A 12473-nucleotide genomic window follows, 5' to 3' on the forward strand; every position below is an offset into this window, starting at 1 on the left:
GATCGTCTGCACCTTTGTTAAATTGACGCACACATGCACACACGTACACACACACACACACTCCTCTCTCTCTCTGTCGCTCTAATTAATTAGTCTCATGTCGCGCAGCTGCGTCTAGATTCTCCTGGCGGATCCTGCCGGGTGCTGCCTATGCCATATAAAGCCTAGGTGGACCCCAGGCTAGGAGGCAATGGGTTAGGTATGACCATAGAGTATATAAAAGGATAGAGACTGATCTGGCGCGAAGCTCCGCCTCCTCCGCTATTCATGTCAGTGGAAGTTGCTCAGTGGCGTTTTGAAGCACCCGGAAGGAACGTCTCAAAACGTCTACTTCCGCATTTGCCAACCAAATTTTGGTTGGCAAATGCGGAAGTGCAACCGAGCGCTCAATGTTAAAGCCCATGCTGCACGGGGTTTCCTCGTCATGAATCCACGGGTCCGTCTGCAGTCCTTACTCTTACCACTAGGGCCCAGTGCTTCAACGTTGGAGCGCCTCACTGGCCCCTTGGGTATGACCCGACCGGGGATTGGACCCCGCCCTCCCAGTAACATCTGCTCTCAGGGTGGACACGGTAACCACAAGGCCACGTATACTTTTTCTTAATTGTTTGCTGTGCACTGCAACAGCTCTGTCATGGGGGACAGTCTACATGCAACAGCTCTGTCATGGGGGACAGTCTACATGAGTCAGCTTCACTGCAACAGCTCTGTCATGGGGGACAGTCTACATGAGTCAGCTCTGTCATGGGGGACAGTCTACATGAGTCAGCTCTGTCATGGGGGACAGTCTACATGAGTCAGCTCTGTCATGGGGGAAAGTCTACATGAGTCAGGTCAGGTCAATCACTGCAACAGCTCTGTCATGGGGGACAGTCTACATGAGTCAGGTTCACTGCAACAGCTCTGTCATGGGGGACAGTCTACATGAGCTGTTGTACATGGTGGACAGCTCTGTCATGGGGGACAGTCTACATGAGCTGTTGTACATGGTGGACAGCTCTGTCATGGGGGACAGTCTACATGAGCTGTTGTACATGGTGGACAGCTCTGTCATGGGGGACAGTCTACAACAGCTCTGTCATGGGGGACAGTCTACATGAGCTGTGCACTTCAACAGCTCTGTCATGGGGGACAGTCTACATGAGTCAGGCCAGGTCAACAGCTCTGTCATGGGGGACAGTCTACATGAGCTGTTGTACATGGTGGACAGCTCTGTCATGGGGGACAGTCTACATGAGCTGTTGTACATGGTGGACAGCTCTGTCATGGGGGACAGTCTACATGAGCTGTTGTACATTTGAAAAGTGGAATAGTAAAATACAGAGGTGGATATCTGTTTTATCAAGGCGTTACACTTGCTTCATAATGTACAGTTTGAGATAAAGGAATTCTATTATTCCAGTCATGACAGGTTAATCAAAAGTACTTCAGTCCAGTGTGTTTGACATCATGAATATAACTAGAGCATGAAAGAGAACAACTTCTGTTGGGAGTCAATATCTTGATGCCGTGCAATGACATTGTGTATTACTGTATTATTTGTGGCACTAGACACGACAATTCAAACATTTCAGCTTCTGTAAGACGTGAACTATAATGTTTCTTTACTCGTATTTAAGCCAAAGTGAAATTTGTGTAATGAAGCCTTTCTTTAAATTAAATAATACCCCAACTCAACAAACATTGTTCTTCATGTTTTAGTCTTCGGATTATGATAATGGAGAAAATGTGAGCAAATGAAAACTCAATCTGAGTCTCAATCATTCCTGATAGAGAATGATAGAGAGTTGATTGTATTAATATTAGTACAGTAGTATTATTCATAGTAGCATTAGTCTTAATGCAGTTCACAATCTTCACAATATTTATTTGTGAGTCAAACTAAATTAAATGCCTCAACTCCTACAATTCCAAGTGCTTGTCAGGATGGGGGTCCCCTGCATGTTCAAATATGATCATTTTGGGGGGTCACGGCCTGAAATCTTTTGGAACCCTTGTTCTAGAACACGGTTATGCCACTGTACTAGACAAACATTCATGAACACTATAATAATATACTGTAGATTAAGTGCGCGTATGCAGGGCTTGCGTGTGCGCGTAAACGTGTGCGAAAAGCCTGGTGTAGCTCGGCCGTAAAGAGATAAGGTGTACCAGTTTAGGTGAGTATTGAACAAAATCAGAAGTAGCAAGAAGTGTGTTTTGCTAAAAAACAAAAAAAGTCTGCCTCCCTGTGGCGCTGTAACAGCCTGATATGAAAACATAGTACATTATACAGTTCAGCGCTCGCGCCGACAAAGCCCCATATCAGATCAGAGGCGAATCGGGGCTTACTCAAGGTTGTCACCCGAGGTGAACACTGTCTGTTGCACGGTTCAAAGAGCGAGAGGTTTGGTTCACTGTGTGTTGCACGGTTCAAAGACCGGGAGCTGAGCATGATCTCAGTCCTTGCATATGTCTTCCCACCAGTGGTCCTCTGTGCATGTTGTTGCCGATTGAAAATCATGCCGCGTGAAGTGTGTTGTGACCAGATGTCTGTCTGTCTGTCTGTCTGTCTGTCTGTCTGTCTGTCTGTCTGTCTGTCTGTCTGTCTGTCTGTCTGTCTGTCTGTCTGTCTGTCTGTCTGTCTGTCTGTCTGTCTGTCTGTCTGTCTGTCTGTCTTGTGGAAACAGTCTGAGGGGAAATTCTGTACCAGAGTTGCTCTAACAAACATGAAAGACTGTCCTGGTAAAACCTCCACCGATCCAGTCATGCAGTCTGAAAACTACAGCGATAAGACTTGTGATTTCGAGACACACAGAATTGCGTTTTGTGAACTGCACAGTGATCTGACGTCGACTATCTGATGACTTTGAAAGTCGTGCAGAGTGTGTGTGCGAGGCATTAGCTGGAATAACTCCTGGCTGGTTGTGTGTGGGGGTTGTGGGCTGAATTGTTCTGCCTGATAATTAGGCGCGGGGGTGGCTGACATTGATCTCATTCTAATTCAGAACCATCACAGTATAGCCAAGGCTCACTGTTGTTAAGACTGCAGATTTTGGAAAATGTTCTCAGCTTTAAATGTGATATCTTGTTATTATTATTATAGATTCTCTGCTTGGGTCTTTTGTCAAGATTGTTTGACGGTTGTGTTCAGTTGTAGAAGTGTAATAAAAGGAAGGAGGAAAGAATGCAGTATTGAAGCTAAAGGACTTAACCTTCATCTTCAGATGTCTTCTTTACATGTTGCGTCGCTCTGCAATGCAAGCTTCTAGATGTGAGGTCAGACAGTATAAGTGTCCAGATGGACTTGTCAGTGTGGTGGAGTCTCTTTGAGGACAGCAACCATTCAGAGTTCAGACACTTTATGTCTTTGTTGTCACTCGTATCATTGTGTACCACCCTGCTGGGTCAGACACGGTCACCCCAAGGGCTGCATGGGAATTGGGAACACTAACAGCAGAGGATGTGGTCTCTTTCTCTACTGTAATAAATAAACAGTATTCTGCTTCTTAACTCCTGACATGCTTTGGCCTGTGGTTGATTCAGTAGCACAATAGACTTTGCAGGTTTGGTCTCTAGGGTGTGATGGACTTAAGTTTGTTTTACCATATTTGAATTCAACATTACAATATCCCAATAAGAAAATAAACAAATACATTTATTTCATGGAACCTTCCAATAAAAGTGTTCGCATAGTATATGTTCACAGAGAAGATTGTGTGCACATCTCAAAGCCTATATTTAGGCCAAATCAATATTTGCCTGATGAAGACCTTGTAGGTCGAAACGTTGCAATTGTTGCCTCTTAATAAAGTAAGTCTCGGAGCTCTAGAAACTAGTGTGCAGATGTTTTTTCTCCTCGTTCACATAGAGTATATGAACACTTATATTGGAAGGTTCCATGAATATATATGACATACAAACAAACACTTAAAGTATGCTTACATTTGGTTACAGTTTAGTTGTACATTCTCAGAGTTAACACTGAGGATTTTACTGTTGATTGCCAGTAGGTTGATCTCTTTCTGATCCACACGTTACTTATGAGACTCTCACAAACTGTGTCACTTCACAAAATGAACTGGTATATTTCATAAAGAAAAACTGAAACTAACCTGGCTTAATTCGGTTCTAATTAGAATCCATCTTTGCTGTATAGCTGCATTTCCTTTTCTTTGTGGTATAGTTTTCATCACATTCTGCCTAAATCTGCGTAGCCTGTGACTTTGTGGTGACTTGCAATTTTCCCCTGCCGGGCATAACGTATGCCGCAAAGATGGTGACAGCTTAAAACTAAGAGCCAATCAAAATGCGGGACATCGTCTCAATATGTGGGACGAGGAACAAGGGATGAACATGCTGTGCAGTGTGCATTCCCCCACGAAGCAGGACAACTCCATGTCCTTCCCTCTTTCTGACCCCAGCAGCGTCCTGTCACTTTTGTATCTAAAGCACAATCAATCATGCACAGTACTGTTTATTTTTGTTATGCATAGATGGATGGATACGTAGCTAGCTAAGTCTTTCTTGGGTGCAAGGCAGTGTTGATTTTGACAGCAGATGTTGATTTAGTTTTAGTCACAGATTTGGTTTTGTCATCATATTTGAGTCATCTGAAATGTTTTAGTTTTAGTTGACATAAATACCACAAGATTTTAGTTGACTATACATCTACAGTTGATTTAGTCGACTAAAATGTATTTTGGCAGGCCTTGATGGCGTTGAAATGCCTGATTTATACTCAGCTGTGTGCCAAAAATAGCAGATCTACTTGTAGATTGGCTATTTTTGGAGCATGACATCTGCACAAACCCAAGCATAGAATTACTTGTCTTTTTAGTTCTACTGGATCTCTCTTCTCCTCTAGTCCCTCCCTAACATTTTAGTCTAGTTTTTATTTGTTGACGAAATTGTGAATACAATGTCTTACAATTTTTGTCATCATAGCTTAATTTCTATTTAGTTTTCACTTGTGAAAAAAGGTTGTCGACGAGCATTTATTTTTGTCATAGTCGACAAAATCAACACACTGCTGCAAGGGACACATGGATGGAGCTATCTCTCCTCACTGACATGCAGCATATGTCTGTCCTCTGTCCTTGATGCTGTGACACCTGTCCTCTGTCCTTGATGCTGTGACACCTGTCCTCTGTCCTTGATGCTGTGACACCTGTCCTCTGTCCTTGATGCTGTGACACCTGTCCTCTGTCCTTGATGCTGTGACACCTGTCCTCTGTCCTTGATGCTGTGCCACCTGTCCTCTGTCCTTGATGCTGTGACACCTGTCTTCTGTCCTTGATGCTGTGACACCTGTCCTCTGTCCTTGATGCTGTGACACCTGTCCTCTGTCCTTGATGCTGTGACACCTGTCCTCTGTCCTTGATGCTGTGACACCTGTCCTCTGTCCTTGATGCTGTGACACCTGTCCTCTGTCCTTGATGCTGTGACACCTGTCCTCTGTCCTTGATGCTGTGACACCTGTCCTCTGTCCTTGATGCTGTGACATCTGTCTTCTGTCCTTGATGCTGTGACACCTGTCCTCTGTCCTTGATGCTGTGACACCTGTCCTCTGTCCTTGATGCTGTGACACCTGTCCTCTGTCCTTGATGCTGTGACATCTGTCTTCTGTCCTTGATGCTGTGACACCTGTCCTCTGTCCTTGATGCTGTGACACCTGTCCTCTGTCCTTGATGCTGTGACATCTGTCTTCTGTCCTTGATGCTGTGACACCTGTCCTCTGTCCTTGATGCTGTGACATCTGTCCTACAACACTGTAACGCTGTTACTTGCTGTCTCACTGCAAACTTTGGTTGTAGGATTAGATAAAAACCAAGCATTACAACATTATCATGCCAGTGCAGCGATCAATGCAGCACTGCAGAACAACAGCTTAGAATAGATAGATTAGAATGGCTGCTCCATTCTCCCCTGTTGTATTTTTAACATTCCTGAGTCAGACAGTAGCCTATAGGGTACACTACCAATTGGCAGTTTTATATTGTATTTTAGGACAGGCGTTAAGACAACATCAGAGATGAAACTATTTTAGCATTTTTTGGTGAAGATGCTTTCACTGTGTAATACATTCTTTGATACGGTATGTGAATGCTTTCCATGATACATCTGTTCAGTTATTCTTCTGCTGAGCCTTCCGCCTACACTACTGCATTTTTAAAAATGTCACGGTGTGTCAGGTGAGGACCCAGAAGCAGAACCAGGCAGGCAAACTGATGCAGTCCAATATATGTATTTATTAACATAAACATAAAGCAGGACATACACAGTAACATAGATTTATAAACTGACGGGGATCACTGAACACAGGGAGGTTTATATAGACTAGACACATGTGCAACAGAACTATAATCAACACTGGGATAGGCTGGGAGACTAACAGGACACAGGTGGAGAAAATTAGTAATCACAGAGAGGTGAGACAAGACAGGCAAACACCACTAGGCAGAATAGGAAACACTTGACTAGTAGGGCAACAGTAGCTCTGGTCCATAGCCTTCTACTGCTTCAGTATAAGGCTATGGGTCTTTCAGTTTTAAAGCTCACATCGAAATCAGACCAGCCTCTCCTCTTTTGTGGAAATCTCACCAATACAAAGACGGGTTGTGTCAATAGAAAGCCTACTTTCCTTAGTGGACGCACTCTGAGCACCCCACCACACGTATAAACGGTACTTTTTGGCCAAAAAGGGATTTTGTTTCCACCGGGAAAAAAAACACTTTTAGTTACTCCAATGCGCCCTCTACCGATATTGCCCAGAGAACTGCCTCATAGAGAATATTTTTCCATCCCTTTCTGGCCAAAAAGTACCGTTTATACGTGTGGTGGGGTGCTCAGAGTGCGTCCACTAAGGAAAGTAAGCTTTCTATTGACACAACCCGTCTTTGTATTGATGAGTAGGTCAAACGTTTGTGAGATTTCCACAAAAGAGGAGAGGCTGGTCTGATTTCGATGTGAGCTTTAAAACTGAAAGACCCATAGCCTTATACTGAAGCAGTAGAAGGCTATGGACCAGAGCTAGGGCAACAGTACATAATAAAAGTATACAACAGACAGATATCGTGACAAAAAATGGCAGAATGGCACAGCACAGCCACAACTGAGACTAATCTACTGTATATTACACAAATCACTATGCTGCAGCTGATATCAATCACTAAAACACTGCCAATAATGTGCATAAAGGATTCGTTTTGTATTATTGGTATTTCCCCATAAGTGGTCCAACCCAAATATCTGTTTTTTTTTTTTTTTAAGTAAGCACATATTTCCAGTACAACACATTTTTATGGGTGCATGTGTTTGGTCCGACTAGTCATTGGTCCGAAAAACGACAACCCACCTCAAACCGAAACCAGAAACATAACCGCAAGCACGGGAGCAGGCGCTAGTCCGAGGTCGAACTAATGCTCCGTCGGATTATAGTATGCCTCCCCATTTTTATTGTGGATGTGTAAAGTATAGTTTGTATTGCACAGTGCACTCAGTGTGCAATATCCAAACGCTCCCTTTATCTTTTTAAAGAATGAGTCTAGGAATGCAGAGAACAGCGCCTCAAACTAACATATTTCCATTTCGGCTGTCACGTTAATCCATAATACATCTCTATTTGGTTGGTGACGGTGATCAGCAACTCGGTTTAAGAACTCACTGGTTACCTATTTCAAAGCAAGTGTCTTGCAGATCCCTCCAAAACCATGTCATATAGCTCTGCAAACTCAGGGGATGTAGCACAGTCACTGAGATCTCCCCTATTATTAGACTCCTCTATAATTAGAGGCTGCTTTGGTGCTGAAACAACAGGGAATTAAAAGATCGGCATCACATCTAAATGGATGGAAGTGCTGACACATGGTTGTAGTGAATATTACAACATCTATAGAGATGTTTGGCATTGTATTGTCGGCTTCAGCCATCTGCTGGAGTGGTACTCAGTCCTGTAGTTTCTTAGTAAACAATTGTATTGTTTTACCTCAAATCTGGTCTGTTACCCTGCTTGCCTCACTCTGAAACTAAGAACGCTTTACCACTAATAACATAGCTCACTAATAACAGGTGGGTCAATGTCTGTGGGATCGGATGTTCTGATCAAGTGATGGAAAGACCTTTATACCAGGCTGTGATATTGCCTTATTTCCAGTGGTAAACCAAGGTTTTTAAGTGGTGCAACCACTTCCTTAAGTGACTATGTGTGTGGGTGGGTGGGTGGCTGGCTGGCTGGCTGGCTGGCTGGCTGGGTGGGTGGCTGGCTGGCTGGCTGGCTGGGTGCGTCTGAGCACGAAAACAGCATGGTTGTTTTTCACCACCTGTGCGTAACCTAACACACACACAAACACACATGCATATATTAACTGTATATATGGTGATTTCGGGTGTGCCAGTATAGTACAGTGACAGTACAGTACAGTAGAGGGTACAGTAGAGGGACCCCCACATGGTAACTCTGTCATTTCTCAACCGTTTCGGACACGGGGCGGCTCGCCGGAATCGGGCCGGCACCCTGGATGCGTTCCTGTGGGTCTGGAACTCCCCCCCCCCAATTAGTCTCCACTAAAGAGTTATTAAATCAAACATACTTACTGCCCTTTATGTAGGGTGACAACAAATGTTCTGTCATGCTGGGATAGTGTCTTTATAATACTGTATGCGATTAGACTGGAAACCAGTATAAACCAGTAATCAGTATTTTCTATAATAGGCTGTTTGTGTGCAAGGTTGACGCTTGACGTTTCAAGTAACATTTGGAATAGGACTCCATTTTCGTCACCGCTAAACCCATTATCCCTAAACTTCTTTGCCTTTTTTTTTTACTATTTTGCAAAACATTTTTGAATAGTTAAAATGGCCAGTCTACAAGCTCACAACGTGTCAATGTAGATTGGCAAGTTGAACTATTCAAAATGTTTTTCAAAATAGTAAAAAAAGGCAAAGAAGTTTAGGGATAAGGGGTTTAGCGGTGACGAAAATGGAGCCCTTGGTGTGTGCGACCCACTACAGTTATTTTGTACATGTTTTGAACGGGTAACGCACCTACAGTCAGAGCGCGGTGGTCACATGAAGGATAGCACATAGTTACATTCTGGTATAGTCTCAGCTTGTCTCACCCAGTGAAACCCATAGCCCAGGGGTAGGTAGGCAACCTTTATTATCAGAAGAGCCATTTTTTGCCCAAAAACGTATTACAATTCTATCTGGAGCCGCAAAATATGTTTGCTTTAATAAAGCAAACTTTAAGTATTTGTGATTTTTCTGGTCTTTCAATATTACATTTTATTGTTTGCTAATTTCTCAAAGCATATCAAGTATACTGTACCAGTAAGCCAGCAGCATTGGTGGTGAAAACAAACAAAGATGTCTAATCATGAATACATTCTTCTATTCTTCTATTTTCCTTCATTACATTTGATTCTTATTTTTATCTGGTGTATAGGCAACATTGTTTTGCAATATAAAAATGAAAGAATAACTTTATGCCTACTACAAATTCAATAATAAATTATGATTAAATGTAAAAAGAAAAGAAAAAGAAAACCTCTTAACGGTATTCCTTTTCATACTTCTTATAGCCATAGCAACTGGGAGCCACGGGAGAGGGCCTATAAGAGCCACATGTGGCTCTAGAGCCGCAGGTTGCCTACCCCTGCCATAGCCCCTTCCACCCAACGCTGTGATAACTGTATCATCCCCTTTCACGTTTCTGAAGGTATAAACAAGGATTGCTTGTCCAATTCAGGTATGTGGTCAGGCGCAAGTTTGGCCACTGCTATGCAGAGACACTTGCTGCTGTAGTGTTCAGACTTCAAGAGTCAAGGCGTTATTTCAATTAGGTAACCATTGTTAACCTCTTGCCATGTCTCAGTTAATCTATAAGGTGTTTGGTGCTTATTTTAACCTATGCCTCTTCCGATCATGATGCATTGTCCATGAGGAAAACAGATACAAAATTAAAACTTTTCTGTCAGATCTTGTAATCTGATACTTAAGCTCCCAGTGCATCACAGTGCATCCATTTATAAAGTACATTGTAATTTATATTCCCAGTGTTTGGGCCAGTCAGATATTTCTATGGTGCTGCCAGAAATACATCTCTGACCCATTTCCTCTTCCAACTTTGTGTTCTTGTCTTGATGCTCATGCTCCAGTGGGCTGCCTGTCTCTCTATACTCGTGTTTGTCCCACATATTAGACAGGATGCAGTATGGTGCTGCAAACCCACCTGACACAAAGAGGTCCTCACACAACACAACACCCATCTGCTCTGGATATACTGTGCGTCGTGACGCAAGTCCAGGGGCGCCTCAGAATACTTTGATAATATTTGCAATTCATCAATGTCACCTCAGTTTAACCAAGTCTTTGACCTCAGTTCTATACTTAGTAAAACTGACCCGAGTTACACTGTACTCAGGTCACAGCAGATGCGTTTTGAGCTTGCCGATCGGCTATTTTCAGCGAAGATATTTAATGTAGAGTGAAACATACATAACAGAAAATTCAGTAGTACAGATCCCTGAGGGACTCCGCTCAACCATAAGGTATACGTTATAATGTTAACCACTGCAGAAACATAAGCCCCCTCCGCACGCACGCACGCACGCACGCACTCGCGCACACGCGCACACACACACACACACACACACACACACACACTTTAACAATAATATTTATTTATGTCCACACAGAGGAAATTGCATACAAGGACATAAATAGTGCAGATGCAGCAAAGTTACAAAATCAAGGAATATGTCGCGATATAACAAGAATGTCATGTCACCCAGCATTCCATGGGCACAAGTAGTGTAGGCATGCATCCTAAGTTCGACCAACAACCAGTCCGCGGGTATGTCTCAGGCTGGACCACCAGAGGAAACAATTTCCCAGTCCACTCCTGCATTGCCGCCCGGTGTCATATCGTTCCCGGTAGCGTGGCTAATCCCATGGGCCCAAAATCCACCCATTGTTGTTCCGACAGCGGACAGACACACCGCTAGAAGGCCAGGTCCAACGCCTCTCTTCCCAGTAGCTGCTGATAGGAAGGTCCACCAAGCAGCACCAGCTGTTGGTATACTCCATCGGTGAGCAGTGCCTTGTTGTATGCAAGCTTGTGATGGTGTTGAAGCACACAGTGTCCACAGAGGTTGCAAATGCATCTTAAATCTGCACCCACTACATTAACGATGGTAGTTGCAACGGAGCAGTTTAACGTCGTGCTCAGGACACTGAGCATGCATGAGGAGTGAGGCCGCTTCGTATCACCTGATGGAACACGTTATTTCAACCATTTCCTTTCCCCTCCATCAGGTGCCCAGGCTGACCAGGGGGAGGCACTGTACCTACCCTATATGGGACACGGGGAGAACATGTAAATTGTCCCTTCCACTCATGTTGTTCTGTGAATTGTGTCCTTCAGGACAGAGGACTCTTCATCACAGAAGTGATGTCCTGGAGACGGTTGTCCTTGTCAACCCTTCAGAGGACACCGTTTTATCAGAGGTAATACTTCATTTTATATTGTATTGTCTTTGGTGCTGTTATCTTTTGTTAATTCTTTTTTTGTTTACTCAATTATTGTTTTCTTTTTTATTAATTAAAACATTTCTGTAACCTTAATGTTCTATATGAGAAAACAACAACTAGACTGAACTGAGCGAAATCGAATTTAGTGATTATAGAGATTACGTACAGATACAGATCTTTCACTTCTCTCCATCACATTGATAATTGATTAGTCCCGGTTACTTATTTGGCTGGCTGCTGTTCAAACCTAAGAGCCAAAGACGTTTTGTCGATTCTCAATTAGAATTTCCTACAATTTCATCTTGAAATTGGTTCTTAAATTTGTTTGTATTGACAGGATTGCAATGCAATTTCCCTAGTTGATTACACCGCTGCTGTCTTTCTATGTGTCTTGATTGTTTATATAGACTCTAAATATGTATACTGTGTGACGAAGCATCATTAATTGAGCATTACTCCCCTCTACTTTAGCTCATCTCTTCACCCCCATCCCCCATCTCTACCCCCCTCTCTCTCTCTTCACCCCCCCATCCCCCATCTCTACCCCCCTCTCTCTCTCTTCACCCCCCAATCCCCCATCTCTACCCCCTCTCTCTCTCTGAATGTTGTTTTACTTTTTATTTTATTTTTTATTTTGTTCAGATTCTAAAAAGGTCTTCTACATCCTGACAGTTTTCTGAAAAAGCTATGTTTCTATGTCAGTCGTTCTTCGATTTTTCAAAAATAGCAGACCTACAAGCTCGTAGCGCGCCACTCTATGAGTGCCACTCTATGCGCTATGAGCTTGTAGATCTGCTATTTTTCAATGGCTAAAGCATAACATGATGCTAACACCAAAAGGGGTTCCCGCCCAAAATGGGTTAAAACATTTCTGTAACCTTAATGTCCTATATGAGAAAACAAACAACTAGACTGAACTGAGCGAAATCGAATGTAGTGATTATAATGTAACAATATGAATT

General features: G+C 43.1%; 1 protein-coding gene across 1 annotated transcript in view; it reads left to right on the top strand.

Moving 5' to 3' along the window:
* map1ab (microtubule-associated protein 1Ab) overlaps nt 1-12473 on the top strand; it is a gene marked incomplete at its 5' end in the record, with an annotated part of 68888 nt that overhangs the window by 38397 nt on the left and 18018 nt on the right. The window contains one exon of the mRNA XM_079501298.1: nt 11405-11487. Coding sequence (XP_079357424.1) covers nt 11405-11487 — 83 coding nt within the window. The remainder of the gene's footprint in view (nt 1-11404; nt 11488-12473) is intronic.

This window comes from Electrona antarctica (assembly GCF_951216825.1).
Source record: "Electrona antarctica genome assembly, chromosome: 5".
NCBI lineage: Eukaryota > Metazoa > Chordata > Actinopteri > Myctophiformes > Myctophidae > Electrona > Electrona antarctica.